The 23,291-nt window shown below is 38.2% G+C and overlaps 1 protein-coding gene across 1 annotated transcript in view; it reads left to right on the top strand.

The window, feature by feature from the left end:
- LOC124622011 (neurobeachin) overlaps positions 1–23,291 on the top strand; it is a 1,442,121-nt gene that overhangs the window by 1,409,049 nt on the left and 9,781 nt on the right. Inside the window, exons 43-49 of the mRNA XM_047147563.1 lie at positions 3,504–3,656; positions 7,095–7,167; positions 7,658–7,752; positions 7,836–7,925; positions 8,124–8,301; positions 9,906–9,986; positions 10,075–10,242. Of these exons, the coding sequence (XP_047003519.1) occupies positions 3,504–3,656; positions 7,095–7,167; positions 7,658–7,752; positions 7,836–7,925; positions 8,124–8,301; positions 9,906–9,986; positions 10,075–10,242 (838 nt within the window). The remainder of the gene's footprint in view (positions 1–3,503; positions 3,657–7,094; positions 7,168–7,657; positions 7,753–7,835; positions 7,926–8,123; positions 8,302–9,905; positions 9,987–10,074; positions 10,243–23,291) is intronic.

The raw sequence follows: 23,291 nt of genomic DNA, 5'->3' as shown, positions 1-23,291 counted from the left end.
GTCCCCTGACTTAACATCATGTGATTTCTTCCTGTGGGGATATGTTAAATAATGTGTTTGCATTCCTTCCTTACCTCGTGACATTGATGAACTAAAAACCAGAACATCAGCTGCTGTAGCTTCAGTGACAGAAGACACCTTACACTCAGTTTGGGATGAATTTGGCTATCGGCTAGGTGTCGTCCGTATTGAACATTTATGATGGATTTTTATAAACTTCTGTCTTTTCTGAGTAATTTAGTATGCAAGACAGAACTCTATCCACTGAACCAGGGATCTGCCCTTGATAATTGACCAATGTGTGCTGCAGTCAATGGTAGTTGTAGCTCAGCCAAGTGTGGCAGATCTTGATGATAGAAGTTTAGCATGACCAGAAAGCAATGTAATCCCTTAGCAGTCTTTCGTTCACAATCTACAGGATGGCTTTGACTTTTTCCAGTATTGGTAGCAAGATAGCAGATGAAATCTCGTGTCTGACCAAACATGCACTTAGTGGTGTTGAGAACCATGCTACAGTGTTCTAAGCACTTAAAAACTTCAAATTAAATGCTGTTTGTGTTGCTCAGCTGTGGACAAAGCAGTGAGGAAGACTTAACCAATAAATCTTTGCATGTCTGCACAGCATTCCTTAGGTCAAATGTCATTAAACGGCTCTCAAACAATCCAAATAGTGATGATGACTGTCTTTGGAATATCTTCCTCTACCACTGGAATTTGTGTAAACATCTTAGCATAATGAAGCACACTGAATAAGGTCACTCGGGATAAAGCATGATTGTAGTTACATAGCAAAGGCTCTGGGTACTGGTCTGGCACTCTTAAAGTTTTAAGTGCATGATAGTCTCCACACGAACACCATGCACCACCCTTCTTTGATACAAGTTGTAATAGAGAAGACTGTGGACTACTGGATGGACGAATGGTGCCTTGATGCCAAATTCCACCTTCACAATGACTAAGCACTCAGGACCTAACATCTGGGTCGACATGAGATAGGCAGACTATTAGTCAGTAGTCTTAATACGATTTATGACATTGTGACATACCTCTAAAGGCACTCCAGGCAGGCATGCCAAGGCTGGAAACTGTTGCAGTAGGCCCGACTACTCGCTGTCACTGCTGCCACTTGCAGAATCTTGGACATTGCACTACATCAGAAACCCGAAGCTGTCAGGCTGATGATGCTGTTAACAATTCACGCATTCATCATGTCTGGTAGTTGGTGGTTGAATACCAAAAAATCAGCTCTAATGATGGGCTCCATGACATCCACAATTGTAAATGTACATGCTTACATGAGATTGTCATCCAGTTCCATATGCCGTGTACCATACCTTGTTATAGAAGAACTGTTTGCCACAGATAGACAAACAAGGTTGGTGGTTGACTGCCATATAGCAGGGTCTGTGGAGATACCGATCTGACCCTGTGTCCACTAAATACTTGCAGCCTGACTTGCTGGTGCTTATAAACAGGTGCTGTGATTGTGCTCAGCAGTGGGATGATGTGGCTATGTCCGATTGCCACTGGCATCTGGGAAGGCAAAAGATGTGGTGCATTTGCATGCCATGTCACCAAATCTGCAATGATACCAACAGATGGATGGTTTACCTGTCCCAGAAGTCAAAGAGGTTGCAGAAGAATGGCTTCTTGACCCTTTATGGTATCAGTTTCTGTCATTACTATGATCAGGCTGGGATAACAACTCGCTAATCTGTTTGGTGAGCACATCAACCTCGACTGCAAGATTGTCGTAGTCTGCACATGTTGCCATTGTTGGTGATATGCTGTTACACAGTGCTGTCACTGTACTTATTGGTGCAGCCATCATTATATCCACGATCTTGACAGCCAAATCGGCCACTGAATCAGAGGGCATCACTGTTAGTGATCCTATTATTGCCTTCACTTGTGGTGCGGATGCACGTAGCAAGTTGGCAGCCACTGTGCCAATGATGACTTTTTTCCCAAGTGCCTAAGACATGGAGATGGCATCCTATTACCAATATCCTCCTGCATTAAATCTTGCCTAATCTGTTCTTCTTAAGATGCAGAGACTCTACATATTAACTCTGACTTAAGCTTCTCGCAGGAGTTCATGGTAGGTGGTGCAGTTATATGTCTTCAATCTTGGCTGCGTACTAAATGTCTAACTGGCTCACAACTATTGTGAATTTGGTAGAGTCCATAGCTATTCCGGCATAACCAAAATTGGGCTCCACTTGTCCAAACCATAGTGTTGGGTTATGTGGCCTGAAGGGTGATAAACGTATGGTAAGTCTTGAAATACTGCCATAGTTCATAAATCTTGATTCACTCGCAAATTGAGTTACTCCTTTGTGATAGTGCAGGCTAAATCACATCAGGGTCACCATTGTCTGAACCTCTAGTTGTTAGCTCTCCAAACGTACAATTGTGTGTTCTACTTTAGCCAGATAGTGTGTAATTTTAAATGCCAATTGATCTCTTAATTGAGTGACTTCATTAACTGATGACATACAGCAGGTACTTGAATAACAATGTAATAACTGTGTCAATAAATGAAGTTGAAGTAAAAACGAATAGTCTCTAATTGCAAGAAAAATTCTCTGACATCTCCATAACTATAAACAGTCAAGGAAAGCTGTAACATCGCAGTGTACAACACAAAAAAAACCAGTGCCTCTGCCATGAACTTTTTGACAGTGGACGTGAGCGCGGCAGCTGACATCAGTCTCAGCTGATGGCACTCTGCAGGTGCAACAGAAACACATATATTTATAAAACCTGTAATATCTTGTCTCTAGAAACTATAAATGAACAAACTCATGCGCGTACCTAGAAAATCACAACATTAACTGACTGACAATGTGTTGTAAAACTAAGTCAGCAGATCAATTAGCGCACAAAGCAAAACCCTATACTGAACACAGTGGTACCTTTGATAACATATTGTCTACTAGCTGAAACTCAGCAGACAGACAAAATTGAGATGCCTGCTGTGGTGTAAACACACAATGAAATTTTATTTGTTAGGTACCTTTTTATGGATGAGAATGAAGATTTCAAAGTAGTTAGCAAATAAATTGACATCAGTTACATGGTATGCTGTATGAGAAAACCAGACATGTAACATGTTTATGATATGTGAGGGGAGAAATAGAAATACAATAAAAGGCCACTGATATTAGCTAAATTGTCACTGAAAGTAATTAGGGTTTAACAAAGTGTAGCATCAATGTGGACCCACAAATCATAAATTGTGTACAGAGTGTCCAATGATTATTATCCTTCTGTCTAACCTTGTAAAGTTAGGTGACACACAAAACAGTTTATTATTATTATTATTGTTATTATTATTATTAATTTTTGCCAAATTTAATGGGAGAATAATCACTTGTTAGTAGTAGAGACATTCCTAAATTCATAGGTGTTACAAGTACAGAATTATGGTAGTACTTTGTTGTCAGAATAAAGAATTTGATGGAAGTCCTCATGTTTTTGTGACTTTCATATCTTTACAGGAACTCATACCAGAGTTTTTCTTCCTTCCGGAAATGCTAGTGAATGCAAATCGTTATAGACTGGGCCAGCAAGAAGATGGCACAGCTGTAGGAGATGTAGAACTGCCTCCCTGGGCTTCATCTCCTGAAGAATTTGTTCGTATCAACAGAATGGTAAGAAGAATCAGTTCTTATAGGGTATTAGTAAAATAATAACTGTTCATTTTCCAGAGGTCCTTTTTTTTGTGCATATGTATTGTGTAATTTCACTGTGAAGCATTACGAACTTGATTTTCATACCACATAAATCTCTTGTCCTTTCTTCTTTGATCATCATACTGTGATTGTTGAATTTGGTGAACCATTGTTAAATAACATAAGCAAGCAATGCTACTGAAATTATTTTTCAGTCTCCTCATATTTGTTGTCACTTGGTAACAGTTCAGTAAGCAAATTGTATTCAGTAATTTTCACAGCTAATATATCTGCGGTCAGAGTGATTTGCAGAATTTTTAAGTTTATAACATATTATCTTGTCACTCTGAGTGACATAGATTGTTTATGAGATATCTGCTAGCCCCTGATTGACTCATACATTGTGCACAACATCTATTTGTGGATGCATCTATCACAGAAATTCATGAGTTGACAAAATAGCGGACTGTTAATGATAGCAAAATTAAAGGATACAGCAGTACTACAGGCAAAGAAATAACTTTGTTTATCTAGAATCTGTATGTCAACAAATGGCCAAATTATAGGTACTACTCTGTGGGAGAATAATTTAATGTGCACAGGGGTTCCCAAAATATGCCAAGAGATTTCAAGAAAGTCCAATTCCATAAATGGACTAATTAACAAATTAACAGGTTATTTTAGTGAACTTGTACATTTTTGTAAATAGAAAAATCAAATGAGCAAAACTATAGTACTGAATTTCAGAAATCATTGCATTTTAAGATACACATTGTACAAAACAAAAATTTCAATTACAAGCACCATTTGAAGTAGTGAGTTTTGGAAAAGTAAAACTTTTGTTGGAAAGTGGAAAATAAGGGCTTTTGAGTGAACTAGGTCAATTTCAGAACAAACAAACATTTTAACGTCCTTTAATTTTGACATCCACACGGTCTATGGGTAACATAAATTCTGAATCGTTCTTTAAATAAGATATTTTCAAGTAATCTAACTGTACTATTTTATGAAGTTCCAACATTCTGATGGAGGATAGTACCAGCAACTTGGGTTATTAAGATCTTTATTTACTTTCAATATCCATCACAACTGTGTTAATAGTTATTTATTTGTGGTGAGTAGTTTCTCAGCCAGTTATGTCCATTTTCAAACCATAGCCTTAGATGTAACTGTAAGTGGAGGGAACTATATGATTACACTTACATCTAAGACCATGGTTTGGAAATGGACGTGATTGTCTGAAACTAGTCACCACAAAGAAATGACTGTCATCACAACTATGATGGATACTGAAGGAAAATAAAGATTTTTAACTATACTATTGTCATGAATAACCAGGAAACTATGCAGTGAACAATAAACATTTATCAGATGTATCATGAATAAGAATTTAGATTTTTTGTAGCTGTGATATGCAATACGTGAACAAGGGAACAAAGAAAGGAGTAGAATTGTAGCAAGTGGAACCATCCTACCTTGCTGTGTCTCAACTGCTAATGTTAACTATCCTTCAATGTTTGAAATACCAGTAGTCATCATTATCTTTCCACATATTAGCCATTACTAGACTATGCAAAAAATACATTAAAAATTTAGTCCTAACAAGTAATTATTATAAATACGTTCATTATACATTTCATTTCCACTTCTTCACTAAAAAAGTAATTCATTGACTCACTCATCATGTGAATTGTGGAAGCTTGTAATTACTGTTTTGCTTTAAAATGTGCACATCAAAAAAATAACATTATGTAACATAATCTTGGAAATCAGTAACTACTTACCACATTTTGGAACAATGACGACTTGAGTAAGACTGACTGATACCCAGAAGCAGTTGGGGAGGAGGAGGGGGTGGGGGAAGGCTTTGACAAGTAAAGGGATCATATGTAATTGTTGAAGAATATTCTGAGGTAGAAAGAGATCTATGGAGTAGATTAGGAGTGAAAAGTAACAGAAGACTATAATAGCTCTAACTGAAAACTGAAGGTTCTAATAATGAGTAATAATTATTTATGTTTTGAAGTTTCAAGTTAAAACCTGGAAGCATGTATTGGGAATATGTGAAAATGATAGATGAAGAGAAACAGAGGAGAGATGAGCTGTGGTGTTATAGGATGGTGAGAAAGGGGTGTGTGAAATAAAGAGTTATACATTGTAGTACCAAAAGGTGAGAGACCAAGGAAAGACACAGGTAGTAGATGGGCAGGAGAATAAGATAGAAACAAGAGCACAGAGACATTGCAAGCTACCATCCTTTATCCATGGCATTAACTACATCTTTGATTTCCTCAAACCACTACTTATTTGAGAAAAGAAACCTCTCACTGTACAACATCGCTCTGGGCTGGTTCCTGTTGATCATCTGCTGTTCAAAAGATGTGGCTATTGCATTCACTTCATGAAATGAGTTTATTATTGCAAAAAATATCTCTCATCACTGAGGGGAAAAAAGCTGCAGTGCCTGTTTAGTTTTGAAATCTAGGCATAAAATCCATTGATATCCAGAGACTTCCCTCATTACTTATGATTCATTATTATGTGTATGGCTTTACTGCAAAACCTATTCCCTGTGCCCCCTTTAATCTTGTGACCACATCCAAAATTGAATGTGTATTTCAGATTGCAGTATTATCATAAAAATGTGTGTAGCAAACTCACATTTGTGTTCATCAAAAGAATATCTACAAGTTATTATTACTGCAGGCATGTCTTTCACCAACGTATGTTATGTAAAGTGCATTAAACTACTGCCTTCAAAAGACTGATGACTTAGATGAAACATGAAATAAATGTTGTGACATGACATCAAACAGTGATGGAAAAATGTTTACAATTTCCCTATTCCAGCATCACTTCATAACACTTATATTTTTCATTTAAAACAGGACTTGAAAATCTTTAGATATCAGATTTATTCTTATATTTTAACAAAAATGATTGATATTTGTTTTAGATATATACTGGTATCTAGATCAGTGCAAATATTTTGCAGAAAGTGTGTAGTTTTGCCTTAGACTTTTTATGGCAGTGTACATGGTGTTCATGTGTAGCAGTGCACTGAAAAAGTAAAGTTGTACTGTAGAGCTTTTTGTATTTGTGTGGATGAACCAGTTCTCAGAGAAAGTAATGACATACCACCTCCAATATGACTATGCTCATTAAGTTACTGTGGTGTTCGAATGCATTTTTGGGTGGTGATCAGCTTAATTTGTGGAGTAGATACTTTAAACAGTAATTGTATTCTTTCTGCGGTTCTCCTGATTGGACTGTGCCTCAGAGAACCAATGAAGTTTAAAATAAACTGAGTTTTGTCTTGCCAGAACCACAAATCCTACATTATTTCATTTTCCCTTGGTGATTCAGATGGCTGTATTCATTTTGGCATGGAAATTAGTTGATTCTTGTTCATTTCAGGCCTTGGAATCTGAATTTGTGTCCTGCCAATTGCACCAGTGGATTGACCTCATTTTTGGATATAAACAGAGGGGTGAGTAATGTGATCTACATTCATTTCTGAAATTTAATAGTGCTTTAGATTCAGAGAATCATGTCAGCTACTGTGTAATTAAATAACTTCTGTTGTGATCAATGTCTGAAACAAACATTTGTGTATGTTTAATAAGACCAAAAGAGTCTCAAGGAACAAAAGACTATTTTAAGAACTATGTCAAATAAAAAAATGTTGTGTGATATATTAACAAGTAAATGAGATGTTTGAAAGTTCTTTCACATTTTTTACCTAGAAGAGTGCTATTTATAGCTGGTTGTAACAATTAAACCTCATCAGCTTTTCTCTTTGCGTCACTTATGAGACATTGTTGGTTCCTTACTTTGCTTATGTGCTTTGCTTACATTGCTTATTGTTTTATCTGTTATGGAAGAATTTACTAGTCTGTTTCCATTATTTGAGTTGCTGTATAATATTCTGTAAGCTACTGTTTACCTTAGTGAGTTGTATAATTTTTGTTCCATTGAAGGCCCTGAAGCCGTCAGAGCAACAAATGTCTTTTACTACTTGACATATGAAGGAAGTGTGGACATGGACAGTATTAGTGATCCAGTAATGAAAGAGGTGAGAGACCTACTGTGATAAACAAAAGGAATCCATTATCATTGTTCAGTTATGTACAGTGTATTTTTGTTTTTTCTCCACAGGCCATTGAAAATCAGATTCGTAATTTTGGCCAAACACCTTCGCAGCTTCTAATGGAGCCACACCCTCCTAGGAGTTCTGCAATGCATCTGGTGAGGCTCTTGATAAGTTTCAATCTGATATTTCCCCTGCTTGCTGAAAAATCATAAGTGCAATATCTGTATAGAATCATAATTGCCTGGTCCAGTAAATGAAAGTATTTTTACCAATGTCTTTAGTAATCAGCCAATAACTTTGCACATGATGACTTGTCTATTCCATCACTAAAAAGGTTTGTTTTGTTTTTCAAGTCTCCAATGATGTTCTCCAGCATCCCAGAAGATGTCTGCATGACAATGAAATTTCCATCTAACTCACCTATTTGTCACATTTCGGCAAATACGTATCCCCAGTTGCCACTTCCGTCCGTTGTCACTGTGACTGCAAACCAGCAGTTTGCACTAAACAAGTGGAACACTAGCTATGCAGGTAGGTCAAGTATTCCCTGCAGTGCTGTATTAATCTCTTTTTTATTATTACCATCAAAGTACAGTTTCAAAAACTGTGTACAGATAAATTAAAACTCCTACTTGACAGTTTAGTAGTGCTAGCAAAATCATACCTTAAGCTTTCAGAACTGAATAAATCTTAATCAGAAGCTTTAGCCAAAATGACAGGAAAGATAGGAAGATAATTGAAGGGTGGAAATCTCTTCCAGTCTAGTTATCAGACACACACATGGAAAATGGATGAAGCTACATCCAATTCTTTTACATTTCTTGTGTTTGTCATTTTAAAACTAGGCTTAGAATTAATTCCTATTGCTGACTACTGCTGCTCACCACATTTGTGCATGCATAGTAAGTAAGTGAACAATTTTCCTTTCACCTGTTTTGTCTTTAGCTCCCGACAATGGACATGTCAAGTTCAGTTGGTTTACATTATTCCCAACTCTCTCTGAAGCACCTAAATTTCATATGTAGTTAAGTAAACATCCTTCTAACCTGCCTGTTGTTGCAATGTTGTTTTTAGCTGTCATATTTCTTGTTAGGTTTCCTGCACGTGTAACTTTAAAATCACATCCATACAAATTTGATACTCAGATTGTTTCTGAAATAATTTTCATGTTTTATAATGCATAGAAAAATAAGGAAAGAATGTAACATTATTTAGTTAAAGTGATAATGCTGTTGCCATTCGACTGTTATTTATTTCCTTCTGGATACACTGTTGCAATTGGAGGCATAATAAATGTCAATAACATCATATTCATTTATATATAAAAACAAAGATGAGGTGACTTACCGAACAAAAGCGCTGGCAGGTCGATAGACACACAAACAAACACAAACATACACACAAAATTCAAGCTTTCGCAACAAACTGTTGCCTCATCAGGAAAGAGGGAAGGAGAGGGGAAGACGAAAGGAAGTGGGTTTTAAGGGAGAGGGTAAGGAGTCGTTCCAATCCCGGGAGCGGAAAGACTTACCTTAGGGGGAAAAAAGGACAGGTATACACTCGCACACACGCACATATCCATCCACACATACAGACACAAGCAGACATACTCCTTACCCTCTCCCTTAAAACCCACTTCCTTTCGTCTTCCCCTCTCCTTCCCTCTTTCCTGATGAGGCAACAGTTTGTTGCGAAAGCTTGAATTTTGTGTGTATGTTTGTGTTTGTTTGTGTGTCTATCGACCTGCCAGCGCTTTTGTTCGGTAAGTCACCTCATCTTTGTTTTTACATATAATTTTTCCCACGTGGAATGTTTCCTTCCATTATATTGACATCATATTCATTGTTTGATGATATGGGATCATCATATTAATCTCACTTACATGCTTTGTTATGGTAGCAAGTGAGAGTATCTCATAGGTTTTCAAAACTTTTACACAGGGACGTGATATGTAAATAATTTTGAAAGTATTCACTTGACAATTGCTGTGTAGCCAAAAGTATCCAAAATTGCAAGAATGTTTCCAGAAGGAAATAAATAACAGGCAAATGGTGAAAGCATTATTGTTTAGATAGTTCTAAATGATTTTGACTCTTAATAATAAGAAAATCATAACATTATTTTGTTCCTTGCAGCATCTGTTCAGTCCCCGAGCTACGCTGAGACTCCACAGACACCCACAGCAAATCTTCCACTGTCAATGGACCCTGTACTTTGTAAGTTGACAATCTGAATTTGCAATATGAAAATATTCTGTGTGCTTCATAGACACAAGTAACATTATGTGTTATTCTGTATGCGCAGCACAATCAGGCAGCAGTTCAAATCCAGCCATGAGGAGACATCTTGGTGATAACTTCAGCCAAAAGATACGGATACGTTCCAACTGTTTTGTGACAACAGTAGACAGCCGTTTTCTTGTTGCTTGTGGTTTCTGGGACAACAGCTTCAGAGTGTTCTCTACTGAGACTGGTGAGTGCTACTTGATATAAAAATTTTATTATGCCATAAAATAACAAAAGTAGATTGTAAAAAGTCAGAATCTAATAATGGTTATGATTAAATCTGCAGTAAAAAACGACAGTGGCCCTGAACTTCATATATTTTGGAAGATAGCTAGTTTCTGATAATTCATAGTGTGTTACAGGAAAGTGGGCTGCTAGACATCTTGTTAGTATGGGCCACCTTTCTCAAATATACTGATTAACTCGTAAAGTTTTAGATGTCGTGAGCTTTAGTTCTGACATCAGTTAATTGGGTTTTCTAGTTGAGAGCCCTAATGATAACTAATTATACCAGTGTAATCTGAACAACAAATTCAAGTGAAATAAAGTCTAAATAAGATCTTGTAATTTTCTCGTAAGAGTCACATGCCAATAAATAAACGTATTGAAAATGTTGTTGTTGTTGTTGTTGTTGTTGTTGTTGTGGTCTTCAGTCCTGAGACTGGTTTGATGCAGCTCTCCGTGTTACTCTATCCTGTGCAAGCTTCTTCATCTCCCAGTACCTACTGCAGCCTACATCCTTCTGAATCTGCTTAGTGTATTCATCTCTTGGTCTCCCTCTACGATTTTTACCCTCCACGCTGCCCTCCAGTACCAAATTGGTGATCTCTTGATGCCCCAGAACATGTCCTACCAACCCATCACTTCTTCTAGTCAAGTTGTGCCACAAACTCCTCTTCTCCCCAATTCTATTCAATACCTCCTCATTAGTTATGTGGTCTACCTATCTAATCTTCAGCATTCTTCTGTAGCACCACATTTCAAAAGCTTCTAGTCTCTTCTTGTCTAAACGATTTATCGTCCATGTTTCACTTCCATACATGGCTACACTCCATACAAATACTTTCAGAAACGACTTCCTGACACTTAAATCTATACTCGATGTTAGCAAATTTCTCTTCTTCAGAAACGCTTTCCTTGCCATTGCCAGTCTACATTTTATATCCTATATCCTCTCTACTTCAACCATCATCAGTTATTTTGCTCCCCAAGTAGCAAAACTCCTTTACTACTTTAATTGTCTCATTTCCTAACCTAATTCCCTCAGCATCAACCGACTTAATTCGACTACATTCCTTTATCCTTGTTTTGCTTTTGTTTTATGTTCATCTTATACCCTCCTTTCAAGACACTGTCCATTCCGTTCAACTGCTCTTCCAAGTCTTTTGCTGTCTCTGACAGAATTACAATGTCATCGGCGAACCTTAAAGTTTTTATTTCTTCTCCGTGGATTTTAATACCTACTCTGTACTTTTCTTTTGTTTCCTTTACTGCTTGCTCAATATACAGATTGAATAGCATCGGGGAGAGGCTACAACCCTGTCTCACTCCCTTCCCAACCACTGCTTCCCTTTCATGCCCCTCGACTCTTATAACTGCCATCTGGTTTATGTACAAATTGTAAATAGCCTTTTGCTCCCTGTATTTTACCCTTGCCACCTTCAGAATTTGGAAGAGAGTACTCCAGTCAACATTGTCAAAAGCTTTCTCTAAGTCTACAAATGCTAGAAATGTAGGTTTGCCTTTTGTTAATCTTTCTTCTAAGAAAAGTCGTAGGGTCAGTATTGCCTCACGTATTCCAACATTTCTACGGAATCCAAACTGATCTTCCCCGAGGTCGGCTTCTACCAGTTTTTCCATTTGTCTGTAAAGAATTCGTGATAGGATTTTGCAGCTGTGACTTATTAAACTGATAGTTTGGTAATTTTCACATCTATCAGCACCTGCTTTCTTTGGGATTGGAATTATTATATTCTTCTTGAAGTCTGAGGGACTTTCGGCTGTCTCATACATCTTGCTCACCAGATGGTAGAGTTTTGTCAGGACTGGCTCTCCCAAGGCTGTCAGTAGTTCTAATTGAATGTTGTCTACTCCCGGGACCATGTTTCGACTCAGGTCTTTCAGTCACCCATGACTATTAAATTTTCGTCTCCCTTCACTACCTGAATAATTTCTTTTATCTCATCATACATTTCATCAATTTCTTCATCATCTGCAGAGCTAGTTGGCATATAAACTTGTACTACTGTAGTAGGCATGGGCTTTGTGTCTATCTTGGCCACAATAATGCGTTCACTATGCATCACCCGACTTAATTCGACTGCATTCCATTATCCTTGTTTCGCTTTTGTTGATGTTCATCTTATATCCTCCTTTCAAGACACTGTCCATTCCGTTCAACTGCCCTTCCAAGTCTTTTGCTGTCTCTGACAGAATTACAATGTCATCGGCGAACCAAAACGTTTTTATTTCTTCTCCATGGATTTTAATACCTACTCCGAATTTTTTCTTTTCCTTTACTACTTGCTCAATATACAGATTGAATAACATCGGGGACCGGCTACAAACCTGTCTCACTCCCTTCCGAACCACTGCTTCCCTTTCATGCCCCTCGACTCTTATAACTGCCATCTGGTTTCTGCACAAATTGTAAATAGCCTTTCGCTCCTTGTATTTTACCCCTGCCACCTTCAGAATTTGAAAGAGAGTATTCCAGTCAACATTGTCAAAAGCTTTCTCTAAGTCTACAAATGCTAGAAATGTAGGTTTGCCTTTCCTTAATCTATTTTCTAAGATAAGTCGTAGGGTCAGTATTGCCTCGCGTGTTCCAACATTTCCACGGAACCCAAACTGATCTTCCCCGAGGTCGGCTTCTACCAGTTTTTCCATTCGTCTGTAAAGAATTCATGTTAGTATTGTGCAGGTGTGACTTATTAACTGATAGTTCGGTAATTTTCACATCTGTCGACACCTGCTTTCTTTGGGATTGGAATTATTATATTCTTCTTGAAGTCTGAAGGTATTTCGCCTGTCTCATACATCTTGCTCACCAGATGGTAGAGTTTTGTCAGGACTGGCTCTCCCAAGGCCGTCAGTAGTTCCAATGGAATGGTGTCTACTCCCGGGGCCTTGTTTCGACTCAGGTCTTTCAGTGCTCTGTCAAACTCTTCACACAGTATCATATCTCCCATTTCATCTTCATCTACCTCCTCTTCCATTTCCATAATATTGTCCTCAAGAACATCGCTCCTGTATAGACCCTCTATATACTCCTTCCACCTTTCTGCTTTCCCTTCTTTGCTTAGAACTGGGTTTCCATCTGAGGTCTTGATATTCATACAAGTGGCTCTCTTTTCTCCAAAGGTCTCTTTAATTTTCCTGTAGGCAGTATCTATTTTACCCCTAGTGAGATAAGCCTCTACATCCTTACATTTGTCCCCTAGCCATCCCTGCTTAGCCATTTTGCACTTCCTGTCGATCTCATTTTTGAGACGTTTGTATTCCCTTTTGCCTGCTTCATTTACTGCGTTTTTATATTTTCTCCTTTCATCTATTAAATTCAATATTTCTTCTGTTACCCAAGGATTTCTACTAGCCCTCGTCATTTTACCTACTTGATCCTCTGCTGCCTTCACTACTTCATCCCTCAGAGCTACCCATTCTTCTTCTACTGTATTTATTTCTCCCATTCCTGTCAATTGTTCCCTTATGCTCTCCCTGAACCTCTGTACAACCTTTGGTTTAGTCAGTTTATCCAGGTCCCATCTCCTTAAATTCCCACCTTTATGCAGTTTCTGCAGTTTTAATCTACAGTTCATAACCAATAGATTGTGGTCAGAGTCCACATCTGCCCCTGGAAATGTCTTACAATTTAAAACCTGGTTCCTAAATCTCTGTCTTACCATTATATAATCTATCTGATACCTTCTAGTATCTCCAGGATTCTTCCATGTATACAACCTTCTTTTATGATTCTTGAACCAAGTGTTGGCTATGATTAAGTTATGCTCTGAGCAAAATTCTACCAGATGGCTTCCTCTTTCATTTCTCTCCCCCAATCCATATTCACCCACTATGTTTCCTTCTCTCCCTTTTCCTACTCTCGAATTCCAATCACCCATGACTATTAAATTTTCATCTCCCTTCACTACCTGAATAATTTCTTTATCTCATCATACATTTCATCAATTTCTTCATCATCTGCAGAGCTAGTTGGCATATAAACTTGTACTACTGTAGTAGGCATGGGCTTTGTGTCTATCTTGCCCACAATAATGCGGTCACTATGCTGTTGGTAGTAGCTTACCCGCACTCCTATTTTTTTATTCATTATTAAACCTACTCCTGCATTACCCCTATTTGATTTTGTATTTATAACCACTGAAAAGCCTGCTGCCCCTCTTCAGGAACCACACATTTGTCTGGCCTTTCAACAGATACCCCTCCATTGTGGTTGCACCTACGGTACGGCCATCTATATCGCTGAGGCACGCAAGCCTCCCCACCGACGGCAAGGTCCATGGTTCATGGGGGTAGGAAGTATTGTTTACAGATCTGATTTTAATACTGTATCAGTTGGGGTACCACAGAGCAGTGTTCTGGGACCTCTTATTTTTTGTTTGTGGAAATAACAAAGATTCCATTCAATGGTTTGCACATAACCCTGCTTGCTGATGATACAAATGTTGCTGTAATGTAAATGGCGGACTGTTATATGCCATATAGAGGAGATGCTCAGTTGCAGACAGGCACAACATAGACACTGCTATACGTGTTGGCTTTTGGCCAAAAGGCCTTCTTCTAAAACAGAAAATGTGCCCATTCACACAAGCACAACTCACATGCGCAACCAATGTGTCTGGCCACTGTGAGCAACTTTACCTGATGATGGAAGCACTCTTGGATGGTGGGGCTAAGGAGGAGTCTGGGGCAAGGAGGAGAGGGATAGGGTGGGGGGGGGGGGAGGTGTAGTGCTGCTTGTGGGAGCATGCAGGGATGTAGGGCTGGGGGGGGGGGGGGCGCAGCAGAGGAGGAGAGAAGTAGAGGAAGGGAAAAAAAATGTGAGAGACTAGTGGGTTCGGTGGTGGAATAAAAGAATGTGTAGTGCTGGAGTGAGAGGAGGGAACAGTATTGGTGGGTGATGGACAGGGACTGCCAAATGTTGAGACCAAGGGGATTACAGGAATGTAGGATGTATTACAGGGAGAAGTACCACCTATGAAGTTCAAAAAATCTGGTGTTAGTAGGAAGGATCCATATGACACAGGCTTTAAAGCTGTCATTAAAATGAAGAACGTTATGATAGGCAGTGTGCTCAGCAACTGGGTGGTCCAGCTGTCTCTTAGCCACAGTTCGTCAGTGGGCAGACAGCTTGTTGGTAAGTAAGGCTATGAGAACAGGTTGTGAGTCATTCTTGGGTAGCTCAGTTGGTAGAGTGCTTGCCTGTGAAGCCAGAGGTCCCGAGTTTGAGTCTCAATCCAGCTCACAGTTTTAACCTGCAAGGAAGGTTCAGCTTGTTGGTTCTCAAGCCCTCATAGAATGCAGCACATGGTTGCAGCTTAGTTCGTAGATCATGTGACTGCCTTCACAGAAGCTCTGCTTTTGATGGAACAGGTGATGCTTGTGACCTGACTGGATTTGTTGATGGTGGGAGGAACGTATGGAACAGGTCTTGTATGTAGGTCTCTTACACATACATGAGCCATGAGACAAGGGGTTGGGACCAGGGGTGGAGTAGGGATAGTCAAGGATATTGCGAAGGTTCGGTGGGTGGTGGAGTACCACTGTGGAAGGGGTGAGAAGGATAGTGTATAGGGTAATCCTCACTTCAGGGCATGACAAGAAGTAGTTGAAACCCTGGCAGAGAATATGATTCAGTTGCTCCAGTCCTGGATGGCACTGAGTAACGAGGGTAGTGCTCCTTTCTGACTAGATGATGGGAATGAGGAAGGTCGTAGGTGACCGGAGTGAAAAAGCACAGGAGACCTGTCTCTGTGCAAGGCACTTCCCAGAACCCCACCTTGCCTCAACCTTCACTATAGTTCAATTCTTTTATCTTGGCGGCTCGCGCATGCCCGCCCAGACGCGGGAGATTGCTGCGTTGCCAGTAGCACACGACGCACGCGCCAATACAAGCAGCGCCATAGTATAGCATAGTTCGCAAGCTTATGTTTAGGGGGGAGCGCGCAGTTCATGAAGTAAAGCCACCACGGCCGCATTAACCCTTTCGCTGCTACAGAGACGTGCACCCCGGATTCCGCGCTGTGGGCGATTTTGTCACTGCACTGCTCGCCTGTGCAGACACACGGTGTTCCGACTGCTTTGACACTCTTTATCATTCGATTCCACAAAAACTATTTGGCTCAAAAATTAGATTTTTACCTATCTTCTTGACTGATACCTCCCCCCCCATAAATGACTTAATTTGTTTCGATGTTCAGCATTAAATATAGTAAACCATTGCACGAAATTTTGAAGAGTTTGCAGAGGTAAAGTCCATAGAGTATACTTTCCGTATGGTCGATTTTAGTTGCCAAAATGTTGAGAATGAAATGTGGACAAGATACCTATATATTTCATTTAATTTAAGTACCACATAAGTGTCGTATGTAATATTGAGAAATATTCCACCTTTCGTGACTGTAACAAAAGTTTTACTTACACTGGGCACATTTGGCTTTATTTTAAAACACTTCAATCAATCAAAAGGAAGTAGACAAAATACATTAAACAAAACTGTGGACTTACAAAAACATTAGGACTTGAATATACCGTCTGTCAGTGAAGTGCTCAGAGCTATGTCAAATATAATTTTGTGTGTGGCACACACAAACAGCATTTATTTGCTAAAACACTGATCAGCCGACACAAACGTTGAATATTGTGTTACCGCAGCACAAAACTACGAAAGGTGACTTGGCAATGGAGGAGACAAAATACTGTCCACTGAAGATGCTTCAAAAGAGAGAAACGCGTCTGGTCTAAATAAGTCGCTTATTACAGTTGCAGAAGAGGAATATATTTCAGTTCCATAGGTAAAACTGCGACTGTGGAACAAAAACAAGAAAGAGAACATGAGTACCATTGTGTATGTACCATACCTTTCATTGATTGAAGTGCTTTAAAATAATGCCAAAAGCGCCTGGTGTAAATAAAACTTTTATTACAGTCGCGAAAGACGGAATATTTCGCAATATTACATACGACACCTATGTGGTACTTAAATTAAATGAGATATTGTTATACAGTAAATTTTATATGAAATTTAGGTATCTTGTCCACATTTCATTCTCAACATTGTGGCAACTAAAATCGACCATACGGAAAGTATACGCTATGGACTTTTACCTCTGCAAACTCTTCAAAATTCCGTGCAATGGTTTACTGCATTTAATGATGCACAATAACTGCGTTGAACATCGAAACAAAATTTAGTCATTTATGGGGGGGAAGGCATCAGTGAAGATGATGTGTAAAAATCAAATTTTTGGGCCAAATAGTTTTTGTGAAATCGAATGATAAGCATGTCAAAGCAGTGGGAACACTGTGTGTCTGCACAGGCGAGCAGTGCAGTGATGACAACATCGCGCACAGCGCGGAATGCGGGGAGCACGTGTCTGCAGCAGCGAAAGGGTTAATGAAGAGACAAAGCACTAGAAATTTCAAAAAACTCCATTCAAACGAATAAAATTCTTGAAGTAAGACACTTCGATATCGTTTTTAAATAAAGAAAAATTTATGCACCACACAAGGTTTGAACTCGTAACTTTTCGCTTAGTAGCTCAGCACTTTTTTTTTTTGTTCACTAGAAACAGTAACAAAAATGGCAACAATGAAATGACATAAATAAGGTGACAGATAATTGCAGTCATGAATTACAGCATTCAAAAAATGAGTCTTTAGTAGTAGCACAATTTAGCACCTTCACTGTCACCTTCAACTGGTGGCAGTTCAGCACAAACATTTTCTTCTTCTGCAGCCGGTTCCTCATCATCATTTCCCAGACCCAAATTAATCATTCAGTAAATCCTTGATATGTGTTCTTTCCAGGGTAAATTCCATGGACAGAAGAGAAATCCCGTACAGCGACATCGCAAAATATTTCACTGCCTTGTTATTTTTGTCAGTTCCAGCCTTCTAAACGCATCTATAGGGAGTTCAAGATCTTCCTTCATATCATACACCAGATGTTTCTCGCCATATTCTTGTATCTGCTGTGTTGTTGTTGTTGTGGTCTTCAGTCCTGAGACTGGTTTGATGCAGCTCTCCATGCTAGTCTATCCTGTGCAAGCTTCTTCATCTCCCAGTACCCACTGCAACCCACATCCTTCTGAATCTGCTTAGTGTATTGATCTCTTGGTCTCCCTCTACGATTTTTACCCTCCACGCTGCCCTCCAATGCTAAATTTGTGATCCCTTGATGCCTCAAAACATGTCCTACAAAGTGACAACTCCCCATACAATGACCTGTGTGCATCCACAAATGATAATGTTATGCATGTGGCGGAGCAGTGACAGCATGTGGTGTACTACAAATTGCTTTCCCGAGGTGTACCCATCACTGCTGACAATTATTGTCAACAACTGAGGTGTCTTCCCAGCACAATCCAAGAACAATGACCAGAAAGATTGTGCGAAATGATGCTACTCCACAATAGCACCCACCCATGTTCTGCTAAAGTGAGAAAAAACAGTGTACGGGAGTTGGCTTGGGAAGTCATTCTTCACCTACCTTATTCACCAGGTCTTGTGCCCTCAGATTTTCACCTTTTCTGCTCTCAGCTGAACAACCTTTAAGGACTTCCTCTCTGGATGAAAATGCACTCCAAACATGGCTCAGTGATTTCTTCATTTCAGAACCACGTGATTTCTACAGTTGTGGAACCGAAAAGTTGCCCAAGCATTGACAGACTGTTGTAAATAGTGAAGGAGTGTGTATTATGGATGGCTAAAGTCTCTGTTATGTGTGTCTGTTGTGTTCATTACGGAAAAATGCTATGAACTTATGCACCAACCTAATACCATGCATTTGTACGTAAATGTCAACTATGTATTCCATGTAAAATATCTTTCATTATTTTTGTAATGAACTGAGTTGTATATGCAATTTTTAATGTGGTATGTATAATGCTATGTATTTATCTGATGAAATCCACCCAATGTAGATTGTCTGTGAATGAGTAAACTACTACTACTACAACTGGATCGATGGAATACAAGGCTGGTCCCGTAAGTACATGGTCTGACAGCGAGATGGCAGCTATTGTTGAAAAATACTTCTGGATTAGAAAGCATATGATCTATTCTACTTTGGGAGTGCCTGCTCCTGCGTTGATAACAGTAAAATATTGGGTAGCTGAGTTTAAGTGAGGCTATATGAGCTGCCAAGATGAGCATCGCAGTGGTCAACCAAATGAGGTGAAGAGTCCAGAAATGGTAAAGAAAACCCACAAAGCGGTACTGAATTATCATCAGCTGAAAGTGCGCGACCCAGCAGACATAGTATGCATTTCAAAAAGTGTGGTACATTGCATATTATCTGAGAATTTGGCATGGGAAAACTATGTGCAAGGTTTTTACTGCGTTTGCTGACACTTGAGCAAAAACAGTGTCATGAAGATGTTTCAGTTGAGTTTTTGGAGACATTTCACAGCAACAAAGCTGATCTTTTGCACTGTTTCATAGCCATGGATGAAACATGGGTCCACCACTTTACTCCCAAGACAAAAGAACAGTCAAAACAATGGACACAGATTGGAGAACTGACTCCAAAGAAGGCAAAGACCATTTCATCTGCAGGGAAGGTCACGGTGTCGGTTTTTTGGGATGCACGTGGGATAATTTTCATTGACTACCTTCAAAAAGGAAAAACTATCAATGGCGAGTATTATGTGAACTTATTGCAATGTTTGGGTGAAGAAATCAAGCAAAAACAGCTGCATTTGGCCAAGAAGAAAGTGTTGTTTCTTCAGGACAATGTACCAATTCACAAGTCCGTTATTGCAATGGCCAAAATTTATGAATTAAAGTTTGAATTGCTACCTCATGCACCCTATTTGCTTGATTTAGCCCTCTCAGATTATTTTCTGTTCCCAAACTTGAAAAAATGGCTCGGTGGTCGAAGATTTTCAACAAATAAAGACGTGATGTTGGCTGTTAATGGCTATTTTGAGGAATTAGACAGTTCTGATTATAAAAACGGTATCGAACTTATTGAACCTCGCTGGGAAAAGTTTATAGAGCTGAAAGTAGATTATGTTGAAAAATAAATACATTTTTTCCAAAATTTTTGTATTTTCTTTGTTGGATTGGGTACTTACGGGACCACACTCATATGCACGTAAATAAAAGAGGCAGTTACTGGTGTTTCATATATTAATAAATTTGAATTTCATAACAAACAAAAATGTAATCCATGTGAATCTTTGCAGTGTCTGTGTCAGTGAAATCAATGGGTAAATAGAAAAATACTGTTAATATTTGATCTGCTTGATTATGTTATGGCAGTTGCATCTCACTGGAAGGAATCGTTAGGTGTAAGAAAACTTCTGATGTAGAAATTATACAGGATAGTTCATACAAGCCAGCTATTTTGATTTGGTTTTTCATTTTTTGTCAAAACATTCTGGGCAGATGATATTGTATTGATACCTACCGGTAAGCCACAGCTGACACCTTCCCAGTTCTTATGTATTATTATTAGTTCAGTCAACAATTTAACAATTGCAAATTTCAGGGAAAGCCTACAGCAGTTAGACTGGGATGAGGTGTACCGTGAACCTGATGCCAATTTAAAATATAATTTATTTCATGACATTTTTGTAAATGCATTTGAAAACTGCTTCCCCAAGAAAATAGTTAAATATACTCGTAAGAAACCTTGTAACAAACCATGGCTTACTAAGGGTATAAAAATATCTTGTAACCGGAAAAGGAAAATGTATCTGACAGCAAGAAAGAGTAGTGACCCAGAAACTATCAAAAATTATAAAAACTACTGTGTTATATTAAGAAAAGTTATTAAAAAATCCAGGAATATGTGTATCATGTCTGAAATCAGCAACTCTGATAATAAAATTAAAACAATTTGGAATATTATTAAAAGAGAAACAGGTCAACAAAAAGCAGAGGAAGACAGTATTACCATCAAATTGAATGAAAACTTTACGAACAAAAAGTCAGAAGTTGAAAATATTTTTAATAATCATTTTCTAAATGTTGTGGATATAGTAGGATCCAGGTGTTCATTAGAAGATGCTAGGCTGTTAATGGAAGAGGCCATACCTATGCAATTTGATACAATTGAAATCTCACCCACTTCTCCCTCTGAAATTAGGAAAATAATAAACTTGCTTAAAAGCAAAAACTCACATGGAATTGATGGCATTTCCAGCAAAATACTAAAAGCTTGTTCTCAACAGATAAGTAAGATTCTCAGCCACCTGTGTAATAGCTCTCTGGAACAGGGCATTTTCCCTGATAGACTGAAATATGCTATTGTTATACCTTTGCATAAAAAGGGGGATAGATCTGATGTCAACAATTACCGTCCAATCTCCCTTCTAACAGCTCTATCCAAAATTTTTGAGAAAGTAATGTATTCAAGAGTAGCTTCACATATCTGTAAAAATGAAGTACTAACAAAATGTCAGTTTGGTTTCCAGAAAGGTTTTTCAACAGAAAATGCCATATATGCTTTCACCAGTCAAATTTTGAATGATCTGAATAACCGAACACCACCCATTGGGAATTTTTGTGATCTCTCAAAGGCTTTTGATTGTGTAAATCATGAAATTCTGCTAGACAAGCTCAAGTATTGTGGCATGAGTGGGACAGTGCACAAATGTTTTAATTCGTACCTAACTGGAAGAGTGCAGAAAGTTGAAATAAGTAGTTCTCATAACATGCAAAGATCAGCACATTCCTCAAACTGGGGGACTATCAAGAATGGGGTTCCACAAGGGTCAGTCTTGGGTCCTTTGTTGTTCTTATTATATATTAATGACTTGCCATTCTATATTCATGAAGAGGCAAAGTTAGTTCTCTTCGCTGATGATACAAGTATAGTAATCACACCTGAGAAACAAGAATTAACTGATGAAATTGCCAATACTGTCTTTCAGAAAATTACTAAGTGGTTCCTTGTAAACGAGCTCTCTCTGAATTTTGATAAGACACAGTACATAAAGTTCCGTACAGTGAATGGTATGACGCCATTAATAAATATAGACCTTAATCAGAAGCATATAGCTAAGGTAGAATATTCCAAATTTTTAGGTATGTCCATTGATGAGAGATTAAATTGGAAGAAACACATTGATGATCTGCTGAAACGTTTGAGTTCAGCTACTTATGCAATAAGGGTCATTGCAAATTTTGGTGATAAACATCTTAGTAAATTAGCTTACTACGCCTATTTTCACTCATTGCTTTCATATGGCATAATATTTTGGGGTAATTCATCACTGAGGAATTAAGTATTTATTGCACAAAAGCGTGTAATCAGAATAATAGCTGGAGTCCACCCAAGATCTTCCTGCAGACATTTATTTAAGGATCTAGGGATATTCACAGTAGCTTCTCAGTATATATACTCTCTTATGAAATTTGTTATTAACAACCAAACCCAATTCAAAAGTAATAGCAGTGTGCATAACTACAATACTAGGAGAAAGGACGATCTTCACTATTCAAGATTAAATCTAACTTTGGCACAGAAAGGGGTGAATTATACTGGCACTAAAGTCTTTGGTCACTTACGAAATAGTATCAAAAGTCTGACAGATAACCAACAAGTATTTAAGAAGAAATTAAAAGAATTTCTGAATGACAACTCCTTCTACTCCATAGAGGAATTTTTAGATATAAATTAAGAAAAAAAAGGAAAAAAAAAACAAAAATATTAAAAAAATAAAAAAATAAAATAAAAAAATTAAAAAAAATAAAGAAATACAAAAAAACACAAAAAAATAAAGTTGTTATATTAACTTAAGTATGTTGTTAAATTAACCTAATTATGTCATGCATTGGAAAATTCGACTCGTTCCACATCATTACGAAATATCGTATTCATGATCCATGGAATTAGTATTAATCTAATCTAATCTAATCTATTAGCCCCTGCAGATTGAAGTAAATTCTTGTACTGCACGACTGTTGCTTATTTTTTGTTGATGTTTATGTTTTGTCATTTTATGAACAATGTTCTGATTTTTACATGTTTCATTTTTCTGTTGC

The sequence above is a fragment of the Schistocerca americana genome, chromosome 7 (genome assembly GCF_021461395.2).
Source record: "Schistocerca americana isolate TAMUIC-IGC-003095 chromosome 7, iqSchAmer2.1, whole genome shotgun sequence".
NCBI lineage: Eukaryota > Metazoa > Arthropoda > Insecta > Orthoptera > Acrididae > Schistocerca > Schistocerca americana.
This window is presented reverse-complemented; position numbering and strand designations above follow the sequence as displayed.